Here is a 23,991-nt window from a genome sequence, read left to right as displayed (position 1 = left end):
GTTTTGCAATACGAGTATTATGTATACGCTTTGTCTGCCGAGTGTCACGTGATCACAAATGAGCCGATGGTTCTTCTCTCTCTCCCTCTCTCGCTGCGGGATTGTGGGTAATCTTTTCCCGTGCTCGGTCTCAGTCGGCGTGCTTCACTTGCATAGTCAAAATTTTGTAGAAAAGCATCACCCGAATAAGGGTGTAGCAGTGCAAGTGATGAATCTGTTTAACGGCAATGCAATGTCCACATTTCCACAAAATCAAAAAGGAGGCAAAAGCAACTGTCATTGGATAGGTTCCTTGTTAAAGTCGCACAAAAAGAAAAAGATTCCAGTGAGCCAACAGATAGCAGTGATTCTGTTAGTTATAGTGAAAATTCTCCTACAAAACAATCATCCTCTTCTCTCTCTCGTCTCCCTCACACCATCCAGGATTCTTTTCAAAGGTAAAGTGCAGGTTAATTTGTTTTTATGTATTTTTACTTTGTATTTTGTATTGATCATTTTTATATGAAAATTTTTGGGTTGTGGAACGAATCATCTGAGTTTCCATCATTTCTAATGGGAAAATTCGCTTTGATGTACAAGTGCTTTGGAGTACAAGCACCTTTCTGGAACGAATTATGCTCTCAATCCGACGTTTTACTTGTCCTTGTTTTTCAAGAGCTGATTAATATCTAGACAGAGTGAATTCTAGTCGAGTTGACATAAAAGCATGGATAATTCTATCTAATGCAAGGGTTTAAGTATGGCAATGGTGCTTAACGGGAAGACCAGTTTCTCATCCAGAAAAATGTACCTGTTCTCCAGCCGAACTTTTGGTGAGACATTAGTGGTCCTGTGCTTTCTGCATCTGACTCTTCTTTTGAATTGACTCAGATATGAGGTCTGAGCCAAAAGCCGCTCATAAATTCCTAATGTGACTTACAGATGATGATAAATGGCAAATGGAATTGGCTTCAAAAATACAGGGTTCTCTTTGTTTTAAAAAAAAAATGTCACTGTCAACTGTCACGATCGCAGGAAGCGGGTAAGGCATACGGGTAGGCAAGCGAGCAGAAAGCAGGCAAGTACGCCAAAGTCGGGGGAAACGGGACTTTAATCACAGAAGGGCAGGACGGATCAAGGGTAATGACGCTCACAAACATCAATGACGGACAAGGGAAACCGGGGAGACCAGGACTTAAATACACAGGACTAATCAAAGTAACTAGACAAAGCTGGAGACGATCAGGGTAGTACACGTGGGTAATCAGGGGGCGTGGCACACACGAGGAGCGGACGAGCCGGGCATGACAGAACCCCTCCACAAAGGCGCGCTGCTCCGGGCGCGGCAAGGAAGGCAAAGGAAGGCAAGGAAGGATGGACGGGACGAGGCAAAACAGGACCTGAAAAACAAAAACAGAATCAACACAGGACGGGGAACAGGACCGAAGCACAAAACATGGCGAGAGACAGGACATAGGACAGAAGCTGACAAAGGACTGGGAAGGCGGACAGACAGACGAGAAAGGGAGAAACAGAGGGCACTGGCAGAACAAAAGGAGGAGTACTGCAGTTACGGCGAGCAGGTGCTCTTCTGGATTTCCCGGCCTGGCATCCAGGAGGACTCCCCAGCATGGAACCTCGTATGCCGGAACCGGGATATCCTGGAACGGTTATCCCTAGAGGAGGACGCGCACCTAGCGAGGGAGGTGCGCGAGAACTTCCGGAGGGTAGCCGAGCTCCGGAGAGAGCGATACGTCGCTCCCAGTGAACCGGGGACTATCCTCGCGCCGTCCGTCTTTGCGGGCGTAGCGCCACCTCCCGCCACCACCGGGCGCCGGAGGAGGAAGAAGAGACCGGCAATCGCCCGACGATTGCCCTGGGGGCGTGTTCCATCGTCCCCGCTTCTCTTCCTGGAGATGATCGGGAGTGTATCCCGATCACCCCGGAAGTCCCCAGCGCTACGAAGCTGTCTCCCAGGGCAGCTTCCCCTTTCCGGAGAACACGCCTGGCCGCTGAGCAGCTTGAGCAGCCACCTTCGCTGCTCGCTGCAATCGCCGGGTCAGAGGGGCTCCCTCCGCTCTTGCCGCCTGTGCATCTCGCGCAGCTGCCAGCACAGACTCCTCTGCCTGCGCTGCCTGCTGCTCCCAAGCGGACACCCCCTCAGCCTGCGGATCCGGCCTCCGAGCAGACGCTCCCTTTGCCTGCAGCCCCGGAGCTCGTGCAGTCGCCGCCCGCGCAGCCGCCGTCTGCTCAGCCTCTGCCTGTGGACCCCGCTCCCGTGCAGCTGCCTCTGCCTGCGGACCCCGCTCCCGTGCAGCCACCTGCAGAGCCTCCTACAGCAGCCAGCAGCTCCCGGGCTGGCGCCCCTTCCGCTGCCTGCCCTTGTGACTTTGCCCTCGCCCCAGCAACCTCGACCCCGATCGAGGGTCGTTATGTCAGTGTCCCGCAAGGGGAGGGGACACAGACGTAGGACTGGGGTCCCTGCCCCCTGGCTCGCCCTCCCTCGCCTGCGCTCTGGCTTGGTCGGCGCCTGCTGGTCCTGGCCCTCCGGGTCGGACGTCGCCTGCGGGTCCCCGTCCGCGGCCTCGTCGCCCTGCCTCGCTCCCTCCTCCGGCTCCTCGTCGGTTGCCTGCGGGTGTCCCTGAGGCGGCTCCTCGGTCGCCTGCTGGTCCCCCACCTCCTGCGCGTAGGAGGACGTCGCCGCCTACGCCGGCTCCCCCCCTCTCCTTGCCCTCGCCCAGGTCCCTTCCAGCTCCCTCATCCCCTTCCCTGGTTCCCCCTTCGACTTCCTCCTCGTCCCCTCCATTGGTCCCTCATTGATGGTTGTTTTTTTTTTTTTTTTTTTTTGCTCCAGGTCCCAATTCCCATGTCCCGTCCGTCGCCTCCTCCTAGGCGCACCCGGAGAAGCGCGCCTTTGGGGGGGGGTTCTGTCATGCCCAGCTCGTCCGCTCCTCGTGTGTGCCACGCCCCCCTGATTACCCACGTGTTCTTCCCCGATTGTACCCAGCTGTGTCTAGTTACTTTGATCAGTCCTGTGTATTTCAGTCCGTGTCTTACCCGAGTCCTTTGTCTGTCATTGATGTTACCTAATGTTCGTCAATGCTTGTGTCTCGTCCCACTCTACCCGCTCCCCAATTAAAGACCCGTTTTCCCTGTATCCCGCTGGTCTGCCTGCTCCTTGCTCGCTCGCCTGCCCGACGATCGCCCGCTTCCAGCGTGATCGTGACACCAACAATGTATTCACTGTCGTTTGTTTTAACCATAAATGACATTTTACAGGAATTCACTGTGGGAAGAAACACAGTTTTCCTCTTCTGTAATTCTCATTCTTCACATGTTGTAAAAAGGTTAGTCAGAAGTAAGAAATTGATTGCATTATATACACTTACAGTAAAACTTTTTCAAAAATCGGTGGTTTGTCCGGGTTTAGTGCTGCATGCCATATGACCCAGTGTGGCAAATTAGCGTACCAAGTGAGGGAAAAGGCACCAGTTTTCAATATATATGGCAGCCTCTCAGTAACATAACACAGCGTTTGCAACACTCGTGAACACATTAGCTTTAAAAATGAAATAATATACACGTCACGCTGCTCACAAGTGACGTCATCTTCCAGAAACCACTGGAGTTTTGACACATTATTTTGGCTTGTGTATCCTATTGTTTGCTTGAAGTTTAACAAACTTTAGCTTTCATTGAAATACACTTGTATACACATATATTCTGTCAATTGTATGTAGATTGTAAAACGACAGTTAACTGTAACGTTCACCATACGTTCGCGCTTATCCAGACGCGAATTTGCGTTTCACAGGGTGGATAAGGAAATTCATTAATAATCACAGGAGAAGTGCCACCTGATAGGTGAGTGAACGTGAGCTGGGCTTCACTGTGATGTTCTATCAATAAATATATCTATGAGATAATCATTGTTAGTGTTACCAAATTTGGTGAGGTGAAAAAGAAGACGAGGATCAGAATATTAATGTTTTTGCATTCACTGGCCAGTTAGGTAGCGCTTCTCTTCTAAACATTAATGCTTGCTTCGTTTATGCAATGTCAAATGACCGATTTGTCCAGAGGTGTCGAATCCTGGCGGCTCTTCCAGACTTTTGTAAAGAGATGAATCCTTTGGGCGTCATGGGATTCTTTTGCGGTCGAAGAAATTGACTGCTGTACGGGTTGTATTACATATAACACTTTTTAGCCCATTATGGGAAGTGGCCCTGGAAATGGAAAGAGGCGATCCTCAAATGTTTGGAAATTGTTTGAGTTTATGTCTCCCAATAAGGTGAATGAATACTGTCAAAATACAAAATAAATTATTATTATTATCAGTTCTTTTGCTTGTTCAATGCACCAATTCTTGCCTGGGTTTCCATTCCTTTGTTGTAAATCACTTTGAATAAAAACAGCTGCGTAATGAATAAATGTAACTTATTATATTCTTATTTACCATTATTGTACTGGCTAGGTTTGCATTGCTCTAAACATCTCTAATACGGCAATAACACATCCTCAATCTGATAAATATCTACAACGCCCCCCTGAGACTGTCAAGCTACACCATAAGGCAGCAGCACCTCATTCCCCCCCCCCCAGTTTAAAAACTCCCCTCTAAACCCCAACGAGCAAAAATAGACACATCTATTGCAGCACCGAATTGGCAATATATTAACGATTCATGAGTCTGTCCCTGATCCATCACAAGATTTTATTGTAAGAACATATTGACTGAAACCACATTAGTAAATCAAAACAAGTGCATATTATTATCTTCATATTATACTTAGCATAAGACAATAAGATCCTGCTATCATACCAAGCACTTCTATTCAATGTTAACGCATATAGACTTCATAATACTTTTATATTAAGGCCTGTATCATGTGGAATGGGACAAAGGATGTGGAATCAGACGGGGCTGGGTTCTTTATTATCTGTACAGGGTAAAACAACAGGGTTTTAGACAGACTAATGAGGGAGCAAACAGAAGGCAACTGGGAATGCTTGACAAGAGGGCAGGAATGAGAAATAAAGGTGTGGGAGATAAGGCATTCCAGGGAAGGAACAGGAGGGGTAGAACTACTGGGCATGACATGGAGCTACAATTGTGTGAATTGATCAGAGCAGAACAGAATGATTGCAAAAGCTATATAAATCCGGTGCTGTAAAGGGCAGGCTTTAAGGTATTCAGCAGCACCTAAAAAACAAAACATGTACCCAATGTTATATTCAACAGAAAAAAACAATAAAAAGCTGCACTGCTCTACAAAGGCAAAACACGGTAACTGCACTGACACTGAGAAAAAGGGTATTTTTTGACTGTCCCTCTGTGTGTGCAGTAGGTAGGTTAATGATTAGAGATGCACCGATTGCAGTTTTCTTGGCCAATACTGATTTTTGCCAATTTTAATTTTCTTTCTAAGAACTATAACTAACAGAATATATGAACAAAAAAATAACTGTTCTTCAACGCCAAATTTTAATTTCATAATTAAATAAATTGCATTCCCCCAAAGTTACAGGATTTTCTCTCACTTAAAGAAGTCTCAAAATAAAGTGTTCTGTGACTAGAAAGAGGTACAAATAACAATTAACTGAAAATGAGTTGCTGTACATCCAGCTATATCCATCCATCCATTTTGCAAACCGCTTATCCTACTGGGTCGCGGGGGGTCCGGAGCCTATCCCGGAAGCAATGGGCACAAGGCAGGGAACAACCCAGGATGGGGGGCCAGCTCATCGCAGGGCACATTCACACACCATTCACTCACACACCTATAGGCAATTTAGCAACTCCAATTAACCTCAGCATGTTTTTGGAATGTGGGGGGAAACCGGTGTACCTGGAGGAAACCCCACGACGACATGGGGAGAACATGCATACTCCGCACACATGTGACCCAGGCGGAGACTCGAACCTGGGTCCCAGAGGTGTGAGGCAACAGTGCTAACCACTGCACCACCATGCCACCCACATCCAGCTTTATCTAAAATATTTTACTTTACCAAACAAGTGCAGCTGCAACAGATTTAAATAACAAAACGAATGACCCCGGGGCACTGGAGCTAGTTAGGCGAAGGGCGACTCTCCTGGAGGAGATCTCCTGGAGTCCCCGCCTGGGAACGCACACCTTTTTAAAGAGGTGCATGACAATCTCTGGATGCTGGTGCGGCGCATGACAGATAGGAGGCTGCAGCTGGTCACACCACCCGCGAGCCAGAGGAAGAAGAGGAGAAGGCAGAAGGAGAAGAGACCGGCAGAAGCCCCGACGATGGTCCTGGGGGCTTGCTCTCTCTTCCCTGCTTTTCTCCCTGCCAGTGATCTGGGGGAATCCCCGATCACCCCGGACGTCACCACCACCGCTAATTTGCCTTTGCGGGCAGCTTCCCCCTTCTGGGGAACACGCCTGACTTTGAAAGGGGACAGGGCAGTGTGGGACGCTATTCCCCGGATCCCCAGGGCTCTTAAAGGGGCAGCGACCGCTCTTACTCTCCGATGTCCCTGATCTGCCTGTCCTGCCCATTCCTGATCTGCCTGTCCTGCCCATGCCTGATCTGCCTGTGCCTGATGCATGTCCTGGCGGCCGCCGCAGCACCCAGCAAGGCTCCGGCCACCGCGGCGCCCCCTGCTGGCCCAGAGTTGGCGGTGCCTGCTCCGCCCGAGGTGCCTGCCACGGCCCCGTTTCCAGCTACTGCTCCCTCCTGTGGCTGCTGCACCGCCCGAGGCTCCGCCTGCTGCACCGCCCGAGGCGCCACCTCCTCCTGCTCCGCCCATCCTCGCTCCTCCAGTCCCTGCTCTGTCCCTCCCTGAGGCGCCTGCTATGGCTCCACCTCCGTCTGCTGCGGTGCCTGCAGCTCCTCCCGAGGCCCCTCTGCTTCTGCCTGTCGCGGCTCCGCCCACACCTGTGACTCCTGCCCCTGTGGCCCATGTCCCAATCCCTTACCTGGCTCCAGTCCCCCCAGCACCAGTCCCAGTCCCCGAGGAGGTCCCAGACAGTCTGACCACAACTCCTTCCTCCTTGGAGGAGGAGGAGCTTGAGTGGGACCCCTTGGGAACCTCTTTCATTTCTCCTCTGCCCTCGCCCCGGCATGGTCGATCCCGGCCTGAACCCCGCATTTCAGTGTCCCGAAAGGGCAGGGGACACCTCCGCAGGGGTCGGGTCCCACCTGCTCAGCCCTCTGGGTCACCCTCGCTCTCCCTGGCTGTGGCTTGGAGGCTGCCTGCGCGTCCTCTGACTCCGGTCCTGTCCGCCGCTCACCTTGGGGCACACCTGAAGTGCGTGCCTTGGGGGGAGTTCTGTCATGACCTGCGTATCCAGTCCTTGTATGTGCCACGCTGCCTGATCATCCATGTGTGCTTCCCTGATTGTGACCAGCTGTTCCCTGTTATTTCGGCTTGTCTTGCGTATTTAGTCCACGTCTAAGTCCATATTCCCCAGATCCGTCGTTGATGTTCGTCGCTGTCTGCCCTGTGTGTTCCATAAATAAACCCTCGTATACCGCATTCTCACCTGCCTGCCTCATCCTTCCCCGCTTCCCACCTGCTTGCCTAACCCTAGACATTACAGTACTATTCTCTTCCAAATAATAATACGTGCAGGGTAATATCCATCCATCCATCCATCCATTTTCCAAACCGCTTATCCTACTGGGTCGCGGGGGGTCCGGAGCCTATCCCGGAGGCAATGGGCACGAGGCAGGGAACAACCCAGGATGGGGGGCCAGCCCATCACAGGGCACACTCACACACCAGTCACTCACACACGCACACCTACGGGCAATTCAGCAACTCCAATTAGCCTCAGCATGTGTTTGGACTGTGGGGGGAAACCGGAGTACCCGGAGGAAACCCCACGATGACATGGGGAGAACATGCAAACTCCACACACATGTGACCCAGGCGGAGACTCGAACCCGGGTCCCAGAGGTGTGAGGCAACAGTGCTAACCACTGCACCACCATGCCGCCCCAGGGTAATATTATATTATAAATACTATAATATTATAAATACCAACTAGTGAGCTAGATTAAGATCAGGCTATTCATACCTTTTTCATTCCTATAACTGTAAATATTTTTGCTAAAACATTTTTACTTTGTCATGGGAACAAAGCCTTAGCCAGCTTTGCAATTTTATTATTATTCCTTTTCAAGGTTATCTAGTATATGTTTAATAATCAGTTTAAAGTTTATCTCCCGGTGTTTTACCATGTTTCCGCGTTGGTTCCCTTACGGTTTACTTTGTGTTAGGTTGAAGAAACTGTTATTAATCATTTGTTATCATTTCTGTATAATCAGCAATGAGAGTAAATATGTAAATACATTATTTTGTTTTCCTTTACCTTCATACTTTAGATTATATTAGTTTACACGTATCCTGAGCACGTGTTTAAATAGTTGTCCACCTGAGTAAAACCAGAACTTCTTCTTACTCTCACAGTCCTTTCTTTGTTCTCACTCCAAGACCCCTGCCCCCCATTGACTATAAATAAAGGTACCAAGGGGAACCACCCTTTATAACACATTCCTTTGTAGCCTAGCATGCAGAGAGTGTGGTTACCTTTGCGCAAGTAAAACTTTAAGTCTGTTCTCTCGTAATTAATGGTGTGTGCAGATTTGGAGTGGAAAGCCTGACGCTTTCTCTAACATATACTGTACTGTAGTTTGGTCCTGTGTGCAGAGTTGGAGTGGAAAGCCTGACGCTTTCTCCAACACTTTGGCTTTACAAATTGCATGTAGCAATCACTCTTCACTCACAGTGAAGAATGACACATTAGTGTGCGTCTGTGTGCACACTGCTGTGAAGATATTGCGCATGACGCCTGGTGCATGCTTAACGGACCAGTTTGTTATTAGAAATACATGATCGGCTGATCTCCGGACCGGGCCGAGCACGTTGAAAATCGGCCGATTCCGTTCCTTGGCCAGTCGATCGGTGCATCTCTATTACTGATAGTGTACTTAAAAACCGAGCATAGATAAACTAAGATATTTTGTCATGAAGTCATTTAAGAGACCAGATGTTGGCCACACTGCAATCTTGATAAAATATGTAAAGCGTTTTGCCTTTGTAATGCAAGGTATCCTGAACAACATTCCAAGACATGTTTTTGCATCTATTTACATAATAACTCTATTATTAAACTTGACAAAACTCTTTTGATATATAATATACTGTTCTGAGGAGACAAAAATGTTTATAAATAATTCATTTAAAATATTGTAAATAAACCATTCTTTGTTTCCCTCATTTCCATCACTACATTCAGACATTACATCCATTCAGAGTATGAAATGCTGGAATATACTGATTCAGCTTTCTTTCCCTGAGAGCTTGTTATGGCTTTATATTGAGGAAAATCAAGGCGTTTTACCATTTCTGAAGGCCACATGCCTCTGTATGACTTGACCCAGGGGCTGGTTCTTCACGGTGAAAGTGTAGTTCAGCTCACAGCAATCCACTGTCAGGCATGCATGCAGGCTGAACAAACCTTGCTCCACTCGGGAGAAGGACACTTTAGCATCGGAGAATTTGTGGCCCTTCGCATCGGTCCACAGCACTTCAGGCATAGGGTACCCCCTACTTTCGTATGAGAAGTTAACTTTCCTGGGGAGAATCTGGATAGAGAGTTGTGGCTCTGTGTAGAAAGCTGTAAGGGACACAAAATCCAGAGTTAATCATTAACAAAAGGACTGGAATCAACACAGTTTAACTACCCTGAGCAAACCATTAGTCATTAATCCATCTATCCATCTTCTAACCACTGGTCATGAAATGCTGTTAGGGTTCTGCTCAATGGTCATCTTACATCAAAGCTTTTCTTCCCCACTGAGAGGCCCATTGAGACGGTCAGAGGCCTCTTGGGTATCCACCATTTTATTTCAAGTTATGAGGAGCTGTCAGCAAGGGGAAGGAGGACCTGGGTTTCAACCCAGGTAAGCCCATACATTAAAGCTCCCCCCACCTAAGAATATACACAGTACTGTTCAAAATCCTTAGGCAATTAAAGAATCTGAATATTAAATGTATATTAACACTAGAAAGAGCATTTCTTGAAGAAAATGAATGATTGCTGTGTGCAGAAAGACACTAAGAAAGAAAGAATGAAGGAAATACAAAACATTAAGCAAATACAGTTGTTATAGTATTTAAAATATAGGAGTTATGCTGCATTTGAAATGATGAAGGAGGTTTGAAGGGGTGAAAGTTGTGCTTCACTTCAGTAACTGGGTGGTGTTTAGTGCTTTTCACCAGCTGTTGAAACTGTATACAAAGTGTGATAGTTGTGGCTTTAAAACAATGAGAGAAATAAAAATCAATGAATTTATATGGAAGAATGCATAAAAGGGTAAAAATAAAAGGATGAATAAAAGGGTGAAACAAATGATTGTAGGAAGGTTAGCATAAGCGCTAACACAACTGTTAACATTAGCCTTAGCAGTAACATTAACACAAATGCTTGTATTAGCATTGGCATAAATATTAACATAACATAGCTGTGTTACTAGCATGAAAGTGACTGACCATTAGACCACCAATGCTGAACTTTGACTACAGACCACCATCACACCACTGTAAACCATCAGAACGAACGCCATTATCAACCATTTGACCACCAAAAGAAAGATGAAAAAAATGGTGCATTTATGTTAGGTATGACAGCCTAAAAACATTAAGCAAATACAGTTGTTATAGTATTTAAAATATAGGAGTTATGCTGCATTTGAAATGATGAAGGAGGTTTGAAGGGGTGAAAGTTGATTGAATACTTATGGTTGAGTACTACTGGTTGAGTACTTTTGTGCTGCACACTGGATGTCTTCAGAAACACGACAAAAATTAATATAAATTTCTTCTGTTTTCCAAAAATTCCAAAATTGGTGCGATATACTTTTATTTACTGTGCAATATACTCCTATACATATTTACTTTTCCTGTAACTTTTGGACAAAGGCACTTTAGACTTTTTTTATTTTAATTTAATTTTATTTGAGGGGGCGGCATGGTGGTGCAGTGGTTAGCACTGTTGCTTCACACCTCTGGGACTCAGGTTCGAGTCTCCACCTGGGTCACATGTGTGTGGAGTTTGCATGTTCTCCCCATGTCGTCGTGGGGTTTCCTCCGGGTACTCCGGTTTCCCCCTACAGTCCAAAGACATGCTGAGGCTAATTGGAGTTGCTAAATTGCCCGTAGGAATGCATGTGAGAGTGAATGGTGTGTGAGTGTGCCCTGCGATGGGCTGGCCCCCCATCCTGGGTTGTTCCCTGCCTTGTCCCATTGATTCCGGGATAGGCTCCAGACCCCCCGTGACCCAGTAGGGTAAGCAGTTTGGAAAATGGATGGATGGATGGATGTTCTTGTCTTCGTGTCAATGTGTGACTGTGCAGTCGCAATGTGACCAGTTTCCTCCAGGATTCCTCAAGGAAGTCTTCTGATTCTGATCCTAGTTAATGGTATCTTGTTAGACGGCTGTAAGAGCACTGCTCTTCAAACCCCAGCCATTTCACAAATTCATTACAATTTCGCCACCAGCTCATTTAATTACTTAAGTAGTTAAATGACTCAATGAGGCATCACTTAGCCAACAAGGTGTGCTTGCAGCCAAGTCAAAAATTACATGGGTATATCGGACAGTGCTAGGATGACTTGAGGGGAGATTTTGTAATGCTTAAGCTGATATAATACCATAATATAATTTTTACATTACCATTAAGATTATTTACACAATATTTTGTGCAGTACTGTATATTTTTTTGTATTACAGTAAAACCTCGGATTGAGAGCATAATTCGTTCCGGAAACGTGCTTGTAATCCAAAGGACTCATACATCAAAGCGAATTTTCCCATTAGAAATGATGGAAACTCAGATGATTCATTCCACAACCCAAAAATACTCATATAAAAATGATTCATACAAAATACAAAGTAAAAATACATAAAACAAATTAACCTGCACTTTACCTTTGAAAAGAATCGTGGATTGTGTGAGGGAGACAAGAGAGAAGAGGATGATTGTTTTGTAGGACAATTTTCACTATAACTAACGGAATTACTGCTATCTGTTGGCTCACTGGAATCTTTTTCTTTTTGTGCGACTTTAACAAGGAACCTATCCAATGACAGCCGCTTTGGCCTCCTTTTCGATTTTGTGGAAATGTGGACATTGTAGTGCCGTTAAACAGATTCATCACTCGCACTGCTACACCCTTATTCGGGTGATGCTTTTCTACAAAATTTTGACTATGCAAGTGAAGCACGCCGACTGAGACCGAGCATGGGAAAAGATTACCCACAATCCCGCAGCGAGAGAGGGAGAGAGAGAAGAACCGTCGGCTCATTTGTGATCACGTGACACTCGGCAGACAAAGCGTATACATAATACTCGTATTGCAAAACCTCGCTCGTTTATCAAGTTAAAATTTATTTTAAAATTTTGCTCGTCTTGCGAAGCACTCGCAGACCAAGTTACTCGCAATCCGAGGTTTGACTGTACATGTTTCCCTTTATCTAACATATTTTCCAGAAAAGCCAGTCCCGGGAGATTTCCTGTAATAGGGTGTAGGTTAGTTTCACATTTTGATTATTAAGTGTGTGACCTAAGAATTCACATGTGGGATAAGCTATAAATAATTATGATATTATTATTATAATTATGATAGCTATGAGGAACAGTTCCATTGTTGTGTTGGTTACTAAAAAAAGAATGAAGAGATGAGAAGATGACACATTTTACAATATTACCATAGTGATTCTTTTTCCAAAGAGAGAAAATGTACCTATAAATCACAATAAAACTACAGTAATGAGTTATTTCAAAATTATTTGTTTCATGGTTTAATCACAAAAACAGAGGAGACACTACCTTGTCCACCTCCATGGACCAACCACCTCTGAGGTTAACAAGTTCAGTCACAAAGGTATGGCAGCATACACAGATGTATCACAGATACAAGATTCAAAAGAAAAGAATCATTGTTTGGAAGTGGTGTTGGTGTGGCCAACATGTTAGCCCACCCTGTGGTCTGTGTGGATCCCAGTACTCCAGTACAGTGACAGGGACACTGTGACCAACAGTTTAGCTCATCCTGTGGTCTGTGTGGATCCCAGTGCTCCAGTACAGTGACGGGGACACTGTGACCAACAGGTTAGCTCATCCTGTGGTCTGTGTGGATCCCAGTGCCCCAGTACAGTGACGGGGACACTGTGACCAACATGTTAGCCCATCCTGTGGTCTGCGTGGATCCCAGTGCTCCAGTACAGTGACGGGGACACTGTGACCAACAGGTTAACCCACCCTATATAAATGTAACATTCATCCATTCATTAATTTTTCTTATGTGTGGGAATAAGGGAACCTGTTCCAAGCAGCAGTGAATGATCACAAACAGAACCAACTGAAGAGCAAATTTCCAAACCTCATTCAGTCCATTCTGTGTTTGAGATGACACCGCCAATGACCTCAAGTCAAGCTTCCTCATCGTATGTTACAGTATCAGGAACCAAAACGCACTCAGTCCTCATGTAAACCAAGGAAGAACTTTTGTCAGGTCTCCAAAACCAAAGAGATTTACTTGAAAATGTATCCTGTGGACTGAGTGAGTTTTGAAAATGTGCTCTTCCATTACGGACAATTGGAATAGCAGCAGATCTGGTCACCTGTAAAATTCAACTTGACCTCTGCCTTGTCGCCCCCTTGATTGCTACTAACAGAGCAAAAGTAGGGGCCTTCATCTCTCAAGCTGACATTATCCAGCCGCAAGGAGGCGTTTCCAGACAGTAGCTCATTATAGAACAATGTTGTGCGATGCTGGTAGTCAGAGCTCTGAAGATTCAGCTGGTCTGTTCCACCGTAGAAGCTGTGTACCACTGCATTGTCTCTAACCCTCTGCCAATTGATAATCAGATCGTTCAGCACTGTACCAGTTGTAGGAGAATATGTACATCTCAAAACGGCAGGCAATCCATATACTCCCAGGGCATGGATGCTGGTATTAACCTTGAAGGCTCCTGAAGAAACAAAGAAAAGACTGATTTACAGTTTCTGTGTAGAATTTTAGCCATTAGTAGCCTGACAGCAGTAGTCACCTACCTGGGGTGGTGTGTTTCGGGCGACTGCGTAGGGAATGCGACAGTTAATGAAACGGTCTGATATGAGTTTACCTCCCTGGAATCTGCGAAAACCATTCTCACAAACTTGAGAAATTTTCAAAAATAAAGTTACAGTGAAATACTGTGTTTTCAGTGTAGAGCAACTGACTTTAACTTTTAAATATATTAATAATCTAATGATTTATTTTTTTCCATCCATTTTCCCCATAAATCGTAACAGTGTTCTCATTGAACACATTCTCAAAGGTGAAAAGCAACCTCCCCCGATCACTGGACCCGCTACAGTTTGCCTATCGCACAAATAGGTCAACCGAGGACGCCATATCCACCGCACTCCACCTTTCCCTCTCTCATCTGGACAATAAAGACTCTTACGTGCGACTACTGTTCATAGACTTTAGTTCAGCCTTCAACACCATCATTCCACAAAGATTGTGTGTGAAACTGAGCGGATTGGGACTGAGCACCTCACTCTGCAACTGGATTCTGGATTTTCTCTCAGAGAGGCCTCAGTCTGTCCGAATCGGCAGCAGCGTTTCCAGCACCATCAGACTGAGCACAGGTGCTCCTCAGGGCTGCGTTCTCAGTCCACTTCTGTTCACACTCCTGACCCATGACTGCACTGCCCTGCACAGCTCAAACCACATCATCAAATTCGCAGACGACACGACGGTGGTGGGGCTCATCAGCAACAACGATGAGTCGGCGTATAGAGACGAGGTTCAGCAGCTGTCCACGTGGTGCAGTGAGAACAACCTGTCGCTGAATGTGGACAAAACCAAGGAAATGGTTGTCAACTTCAGGAGAACTCGCCCCAGCCACACACCACTCAGCATCCACGGTTCCACGGTTGAGATGGTAAAAAACACCAAGTTCCTGGGAGTTCACATCTCAGACGACCTCACCTGGACCACCAACACCACCTCCATCACCAAAAAGGCCCAGCAACGTCTCCACTTCCTGAGACGGCTTAAGCGAGCCAACCTCCCACCTCCCACCCTCACTGTGTTCTACAGGGGCACCATAGAGAGTGTCCTGACCAGCTGCATCTCCGTCTGGTTTGGAAACAGCACGGTTTCCGATAACCGACGGCTTCAAAGGATCATCAAAGCAGCTGGGTACATCATCGGTGCGTCTCTTCCATTGCTGCAAGACATCTTCAACAAGTGCTGCATCAGGAGGGCCTCCTGCATCGTGCTTGACTCCTCTCATCCTTCACACGGACTCTTCACACTCCTCCCATCTGGCAGACGCTATCGCAGCATCAGGACTCGTTCTTCCAGACTGCGGGATAGCTTTTTCCCAGTAGCCATTAGACTCCTGAATACACTTACCCCCCCACACGCACCCGGACTGCGAACAAATTGACTCCTGCACATCTGCACTTTACACACAAACTCTGCTACAAGCATTTTTGCACTTCTGCCACTTACTTGCACATTTTCCATACATAACTATTATAACCTCCTCTACCTCTATCTCCAAGTATAGTATATTTTTTTGTATACCTTATATTTATTGAATTGTTACATGTCTCTTTCTCTCGTCTGCACTGAAAAAAACTGGAGCCACGTCATCTCGTCTCTCTATGTACCTGTACAGTATATAGCAGAGATGACAATAAAGTTTACTTTGACTTTGATTACTGTGACAATTTTAATATCAAAAAGCATCGACAGACCAAGCTCAAACGTATAACAAACATAATTCTCCAGCCCTATTGGTCCACCTTGGTAGCAGGGTACATCCCCCCATTTTGCTCATTTTCCCATAACATGTCTCAACCGCTAGACTTCCACTTGAGATATGGATATAGATATTGATTTACTGTGAATATATAGTTAAAGTACGATTAATATGATAACAACTTATGCATTTGAACTACCGCATAACATATTGCCTATGACCTATCACAGTTACTTTATAACTACAGCTCTCTGTGCACCGGTTGGGGCAGCTTCGAATCCCTTCCTGCAGGTGCCCCCCCCCCCCCCCTTCCCTGCTGCCCGTCTCCCCAAGGTCTTCTGGGCCTATGAAACTGACCACATGCAGGCTACCGAGAGACAAGGTGTTTTAGGATGAAGTCGCGGATGATTACGTCGCCCACGTAGTATAGAATTAATACACGTGGTATAGAATTACAGTAATAGGAGTTGCTCACTGTCCCCCTGTTACCGTAAGAATCTTATTGTTTTTTGTTTTTATTGTTTGTTTATTGTTTTGCGGGCCGCTTTCTTCATCCTCAGGAGGATGGGAATGTATTAATTATGGGAACTTATTTTCTCTGGACTCACGAGTTGGTCTCCTGCCAGGACTGAAACGGGCTCCCCAGTCTAAGAGAGAAGGTGGGTGATGATGGCACAACCGAGTGTGAGTAACTTTGCAGCTGCTTATGCATTTCATGGATTATCTGTAATTAATTATCACTGCTTGTGATAATAATTCGCATTTTCCATGTTCTATTGCTTCTGTTCTATCTATATAATCATTCGTATCTTTGCACCTATTATTATTGACTATGATATGTAATACTATTTGATATCACTTGTAATAAGAGGTTATTTTTGCATTGCTTTTGATACAATATTTTGGTATTGATTTTAATTCAAGGTTATTTTGTATTACTTTTAATAATGTGTTTCTGTTAGAACCTAAGCTTGCCTGTTTGTTCCTAGCACTATACCCCCCTCACATCATTTTAACACACAGGGACACGTAGTATTCTTGCCTAAGGCTTGAGACATAACAGCCTCCCACAGATGGCCTACTGGACAATGGTGTAAACAGAGAGCCTTCTCTATAATGTGTCACAAGTTTAAATTGACTGAGCCTCAGTAAAATGTAATGTAACATATTATGTAATGACTCATTTTTAGATTTATTGCTTTATTCCAACAGACACAATCTCATAACTGGTCAAACTTAATCATTACGTTTGTTGGGGTAACAAACATACATTAGCCTGAGATGTGGGGAACATTATGCTGAGAACTGCACTCAAAATAGGTTTGTTACAGTAGATTATATAGAATTTAAGTCTACTTACATTATGTATTATTTGAAAGAATGCTGTGACAGATCTTTGTTTTATTTTTTTCTGTATTGCGTACAATTGCTTCAGTTTAACTTTATAAGACTCTTGTTAGATATATTTACAGGATTAGCAAACATATAACCCATTTTTACCACTGTAAACCTCTCTATAGGACCAATATAACCAGTATAATGCAGTTTACCCATTGCCAAAAAGTGAATACAGCCAATACCTTTTTACTGAAAACCTCTCTCTGCCAGATTTGAACTTTTTAGTACAAATGGATAAGAACATTTTGAACCATTTCAACCGTGCAGTTCGGTACTGTTTGGAAATGGGACACGGCATTTTATTTTTTAAACTGACCGAAGTCGTAAAATACCGGACAAGTGGCATCTCTAGATTTAAAATGTTTAAAGTAGAAAAAAATACATAACAACTAACAAGATGTAAACTTCTGTTTATCTGAAACTAAACTTGTTCGACATTACACAAATAAGCTGGCCTTTGACACGACATCGTTACTATGCCATTACATTTCTTTTTTTAAAACACCAAAAAAAAAAACGCCACCAAAACCTATAGTTAAGAAATTCTAGCAGCATGGAACTAGTTTTAAAAACCGCTACCCCTATTTAAATTATAGGACATGGATATATAGGGGAGACCGGGTATGGTTGTAACATGGGGAGAGTTTTAACACCCCCAATTCCACCAATCAGGGTCATAGAGTCATATAATCATTTCAGTGTTTACCCACTTCCTCCCTAAACCCACATGGTGGATATCAAGGCTGGGAACAAATACATGCAGATTCTATTATTAAAAAACAGATTTTGAGGTAAGAAAGTACTTTTTTTGACCAAGACTATATTTTGTTTAGTATTTATACTATTGCAGATAAAATCATATAACTTATATTTGATTAAATTGTAGTTTCTTAGGTAAAATGTGATTCATTTATCCCTTGCTAATTTCAAGCCACTCTCCTACTACAGCTAGCTAAACAATGGTTAAGAGGAGTGGGGTGGGTTGTAACATGTCTTTAAAAAGTGTTACAACCATCCCCTTACATACAACTAAGGACAGTTTCCTGATTTTAATAATGGAAAGAATGACTGAAAGAGATGTGCCTGCCAGTGTTTTAAAAACAGCATCTGATGAAGTCACAAAGAAGGGCAAGTCAGTCAGGTCAGTTGCGAAGGCACGTGGGATCTGCCATGTAACACTGAGCAGATACTGCAAATCACTTCAGAAGCTGAGAGACCAGGGGTCCAGTGATCTTCCAAGTGTAGGTTACCGCAGTAGCAACAAAGTTTTCTCTGAGGTGCAGGAGAAGGTGCTGGCTGGCTATTTGACTCAGGCAGCAGACCTGTATTATGGACTGACTCCACGTGAGGTAAGCATATGACAGGTTAGCCATTGGAGGCCAGAGTAGAACTGAATACTAGCGTAGGTGTCAGACAATTGGAAACATTTTTTGTGTCTATGTACTCAGGTTTTCTATTCCAAATTCTTTTAGGTCAAAAAGTTTGCATATCAACTGGCAGTAGTATATAACATGAAACACACACAGCACCTGAGTCAAACTAAAAGTGGATTTGAGTTATGGTCAGTCACAGAGAGAAAGACATTGTTCTGTGGTCTTGTTCTTTTATTTCAATAAAACCTCTTTTTGAAGCATACAGCATGGTGTGGTCAATGTTTTTGCTTCTTTTGTCTAACTGTTACAACTCACCCCAGCATGTGTTACAACCTACCCCGGTGGTGGGGTAGGTTGTAACAAAGGAACACCATGTATTTGTCATGAACTCACAAGGTCTGTGATATTCTTGCAGAGATTTGATTTAGTGCCGTTTGTAGCAAACAAATGTAGGTATTTTGTATAAAAGTTTCAAAACCCTAGCTCAAAAATTTTGTGAGTTATAGGTGGTAAAGCAAAAAGTGTTACAACCATTCCCGGTCTCCCCTATATATATACACACACAAATGTCGATTCAGAACTATGGGTAGGACATGTCAGGAAAGTAGCAAAAATTAACAGATGTAACAATATTTTTACTACGGCAGGAAATTCTGTCACCGCAGGCTCTGGTATAAACTAACTAAATATTGCGATTTATTTTGTCACACGAACCGTATACCGGACTGAAGCGACTTCGAGATCTGTGCAATTATACTAAGCCGTTTTATCTTGGAAAATAGAAGGAAAAAAACTGAATTTACCATAGTAGTACATTGTTTGCAAAGTTCTCTTATTCGTTTCATTTTAAAGTTGATGCGTTTTATGTTTGGTTTATTACTAATTTACCCACAGAAAATACTCAAGTTCTGTCTTCTGCATTAAGGTGCATATGATATTTAAAAATGCGCACAACAATATCTTGCATGGTTTCGGACTCGCTTACAGCAAATCTGTAGTATTCCTATGTAAACGTGAAATTAGACACAGCAAAGGCGTTGGGGTAGTTTGAAAAACCTACAGACTATTCATAAGTTAAAACATGTAAAGCCGTGCGTCTGTGTGCCACTTCACAATAAGACTACCCATAGAAAGAGTTTATAAATGGTTTATAATCTGGTTATTAATTAGGTTGCAATACTTTGTAAATTATTAATAAACTATTTTAAACACACTATAACACAGTTTTCTTTTTATTAATGAGTTAGTACCATTTAAAAGTGGCAAAAAAGAAGCCTTATTGCAAAGTGGTATCGACTTGTCTCCACTGCTGTGTTCCCGCAAGTCTAGAATACGGCAGAATACGGCAAGTGCGAAGACTGACAAATCAAGACTAACATCTTACCTGCGAGTCCAATAAGCAGACACAGCGAAGCGTTCAGATACTTTTTTCGGTAGAACATCCTTAAGCAAACAGGCTGCCTCAGATCGATCGATTGCGAAGTTTTTCAGTGCTATATCTGCGCAGTTGACCTGTAATAACAGATTCATCAAATAAAATAATTACGTTTAACGCAACAACAACCAGTTGAAGAACTGTACTGCAGTCCGCAAATCTTAGAACTGCGAAATAGTAACGAAACTTGAAATGCGTCACAAACTGCGGAGGCCGCCAGAGGGCACTCTCAAGTACAGACTATTCTCCACCCACGGTCGAGTAGGTTTATTGTTTCCCCTTGTCCTCTTTTCTTCTTTTGGTTTGCTTTAATTTCCCACCGTTCTGTATTTTAATTCTCCTGTCATTTCGATCATTACTCAGACTACACAGAAAAAATGTGTAAAATTTATACCTTTGCTTGTCACTGGGGCTGCACCCTCAAGGCTCTGACAATTGTACCCTTTCCTGTAGGTAATTGTACCTTTAAGGTACAGAAATGGACTCTGAGGGGGCAATTCTGTACCATTGACGGTAAATTAATGCTGTTTGTACCTTTGGGATGTTCATTTCTGTACCTTAAAAGGTACAATTACAAGGGTACAGCGCCGGTGACAAGCAAAGGTACAGATTTTTACTATTTTTTACTGAGAGTGCACTGAAAACTCTATTATAAGAGCCAAATTCAAATCTTTTGCTTATATTCCTATTTGTACCATTTTCATTTTTCACATTTTGATTGGTTTTATTTGTTTTATGATAGATGAATTTCTGTATTCATGTTTCTAATTGATAGCTCACTAGTTATCTTTGGTTAATATGCTTCATGTACCATATAACTAGGGACTGGCAGTCGATTACAGCGGTTGCAAAGGCTGTGTTTCAGTTCAGTCGCATTTCAATCCAGAAACACAGTAACTGTAGCATTGACACTATTATACAGTCAATATTGTGATTGTTTTTAAGACCGCGGAGGTGCTGTGAGATACAACATTAATAGGTGAGACTGGGGACAAAACAGCAGTCTTTCCCTTTTGAAGTAAAGTCGTACTGTACTAACATAAGTGGTGTTTAGGTACCAGAGTTATGATTAAGATTAAGTGTGTTAGAAGTCAGTTCAACAAATCACCCTGTTCAACAATTGTCCCAGGTCTTCCCTATATAATTAATCTTAAAAAAAAAAAAAACAGAAAATCACAGTACCCCCCCCCCCCCTCCCATGTTCTGTTTTGGCCCCTTTCTTCCTTTGGACCTGATTATTTCCTTTAGTCGCACACTGATGGTGTGCTTAGAGAGGCCAACTATACAATATGAAAGCATTTCCTTACCTGATCTTCTCCAAGCAGAGAGCACTATGTATCTGCTGAACACGAGGGCTTGAAACTGTTTAAAATCAGACTTCTTGTGGTCAGCTGACGAGTCCGTCCTTTTGCAACAAGAAACTCTTGGATAAAAAATAATCTGTAGGGCGTGATCAAAATGATGCTGTGTACATTCGGTGTTGCAAAAGTGAGTTTCACATTGCTAAATTTGTTATTGCATTTTCATATCTCCTAGTGCCTAGACAGTTACTTCACTTAATTCAAGCCCAGAAAGACTTAGTTTTTTGTCATGCAGATCACATTTGAGACAATACTCTCTTGTTTTGTTTCACAGTATGTCACAAAGTGTCATGAGCTCAATGTTAAAAAGCTTGATTGGCAAACAGTGTGTTTCTTATCAAATCAGCAATGTCTTACAATCTTGCAGGCCTTATTAAGTTAATGACTAACAATTTAACTGCAAGGAGCAGGGCATATTGTTGGAATTTCCTAGGATAAAAAATGAAGCCAATAAATGATGTGGTGTATGTTTCGGCATTAACAGGGAATAGGATCAAATTACAGGAAATAACAGGAATGAACAGGAAACCTTCTTTCACTTTTTAAATACAGTAGAACTCAGTTGGAAGTCAAAGGCCTCTTAACTCGACCAACTCAGACATCGAACGGGTCTCTCGAATTTTTTTCAACTTCTACCTCAACCTAAATCTTGGAACTCGACCATTCCTGCTAAAACTATGGGTCGACATGCGTTCAGCGCGACCAATTCGGACCTCGAACAGGGCAGTCGAGAAAAAGGTTACTGCAACTCGACTGAAAAGTAGGAACGTGATGAACAGAAGTCCCTCCCTCTCTCCACCTGCCGCTTCCAATGTGCCATCAGCTCACCTCAGTCATGGTCACTTGCTTCATGTTTATAGCTTTTGCCTGTGTGAATTAGTTTTATATTGATTGTTAATTCTTTTTATCATTAAGTAGGTAGGTCGGTTTAAATAGGCAGTCATTTGGGGGTCTGGATCGGATTGAATTCATTTACATTATTTCTTATGGGGAAATTCGACACGGAACTCGACCAAATCGTAACTCGACCATCCTTCGTTATGAATTAAGTTCGTGTCCCGAGGCACCACTGTGTTTCATGTTTCCTGTCAGCATAAATTCATGCGCAGGACAAACATAAACATGGTTCCTCTCCATCACAGCATGATATATCCATCTGCTTTGTCTTCTTGGTCCCCGTTTCATATGCCCAGCAAAGCGGCTGTGTCACAGTCCCGATCAAACTTGAAAAATAATTGCTCTATCATTTCATAGCAAGACGCAGTACAATCGATATGCGACACCAGTCACAGCCATCTTCACTTTACACTGGAAATCAGTCCTCCTGGTTTATAGTAGCAGCCTGCTGCATTCGCCCATGCGGCCCGGCTCTGCTTCGTTCTCTGCTGGGCCCATGCCAGCTGGATGGTCTACCCTGCGGACCTCTGCCCTAAAAAATACCCTCAAAAGCAGACCATATACAAAGTTCAGTCATTTCAGCCACAATGTCCTCATCCACATAGAAAGACAAACGGGTAAAGGAAGCAAAAGGCCGCCATTGCTTCCTAAGTCTGACTGGGCGGTGGCTTTGCTTGCTTGTTTGTTTATTTATTTATGATCGGAGGATAAACACAGGAGTAAATGCGTATTACTAAAACAAACCTTCATACTCGCAAAGAACATAATTCCATCCATCCATAGATGGGGGATTTAAACCCAAACCAGTAGTGGTGGAACACAGCAGTGCTAACCACACTCACCATAGCACTGAATGATCACCAAATAGCAGCTGATACATTATGATGTATTCAGTCATGACAAATAATCCCTAAAATGCCAAATGACAACTCTAACATAGTTTCAGCCCCATGCCAAAAAGTCAATCAGCTTTAGATTACACAGTAGATTAAATATACAAAACATTAAAATTAGTGCAACAAATAGTTTTCTGAGTGACGGTTACTATTATAAAACAGGCATGCATCCATCACTGTAACTGGTGAACCCCAACTGGGGACACAGGGGGGACCAGAGCCTATGCCAGTAGCAATGGGTACAGGCAGGAACCAACCCTGGGCAGGCGCCAACACATCACAAGGGCACACATTTACGCAACTGACATATTATTGCAATTACATTTGTCCTGAACCAGATTCTTATCTAGACACTATATTTCTTTATGTGGGTGCCGGCAGAGTGATTCTTGGTTAGAATCCATATTCAGTGTACATATATTTATATTTATATATTTCCACTCTGTACATCCATCCATCCATTTTCCAAACCGCTTATCCTATTGGGTCGTGGGGGGCCCCGAGCCTATCCCGGCAGTAATGGGCACGAGGCAGGGAACAACCCAGGATGGGGGGCCAGCCCATCGCAGCACTCTGTACATATATATAGTTTTTATCCTATTGTTTTTCATTTTTGATATTTTTGTACTGTCCACTTTCTGCAGTGACGATGCAAATTTTTCACTTGTCGGACTAATAGAGGATTATCTCATGTTATCTTATCTTATAGCATGTTGTAAAAAGGCCTATAGTTCCAGTCACCAACACACTTATGGCTCCCCCTGCTGGTTTAACTAGAGTTTACAGTTACTGTGAGCTGCAGAGCGGTAGAGAGGGTCTTTAATATTAGGGGCATCCCAACATGCTTGC

The 23,991-nt window shown here is 43.9% G+C and overlaps 1 protein-coding gene across 2 annotated transcripts; it reads right to left on the bottom strand.

Annotated features, from left to right (window-relative positions):
• Positions 1-4,674: 4,674 nt before the first annotated feature.
• On the bottom strand, positions 4,675-21,438 carry LOC125718873 (CD276 antigen-like). 2 transcript variants are annotated; one of them, XM_048993103.1, is made up of 5 exons: positions 21,296-21,438; positions 19,938-20,065; positions 13,644-13,994; positions 9,360-9,635; positions 4,675-5,182 (listed from the first exon to the last, which is right to left on the bottom strand). In XM_048993103.1, the coding sequence occupies exons 2-5, from the start codon at positions 19,993-19,995 to the stop codon at positions 5,085-5,087; spliced, it is 783 nt and encodes a 260-aa protein (XP_048849060.1). In that variant the 5' UTR covers positions 19,996-20,065; positions 21,296-21,438; the 3' UTR covers positions 4,675-5,084. The 2 variants fall into 2 exon arrangements, with proteins under 2 accessions (XP_048849060.1, XP_048849061.1); XM_048993104.1 differs by lacking the exon at positions 21,296-21,438 and having other exon boundaries at positions 4,675-4,919; positions 19,938-20,201.
• Positions 21,439-23,991: the final 2,553 nt, after the last annotated feature.

The sequence above is a fragment of the Brienomyrus brachyistius genome, chromosome 23 (genome assembly GCF_023856365.1).
Source record: "Brienomyrus brachyistius isolate T26 chromosome 23, BBRACH_0.4, whole genome shotgun sequence".
NCBI classification, from domain to species: domain Eukaryota; kingdom Metazoa; phylum Chordata; class Actinopteri; order Osteoglossiformes; family Mormyridae; genus Brienomyrus; species Brienomyrus brachyistius.
Note: the sequence above shows the minus strand (reverse complement) of the source record. Positions and strands in the feature narration are given on the sequence as shown.

Excerpts from the sequence above, each read along its gene's own strand:
- LOC125718873 (XM_048993103.1), bottom strand. The coding sequence starts at position 19,995 with ATGTTCTACCGAAAAAAGTATCTGAACGCTTCGCTGTGTCTGCTTATT. Across the intron at positions 13,995-19,937 it reads TCTGCTTATTGGACTCGCAG|GAGCCTTCAAGGTTAATACC; the intron begins GTAAGATGTTAG and ends TTGTTTCTTCAG. Across the intron at positions 9,636-13,643 it reads GGTCAAGTTGAATTTTACAG|CTTTCTACACAGAGCCACAA; the intron begins GTGACCAGATCT and ends TGTCCCTTACAG.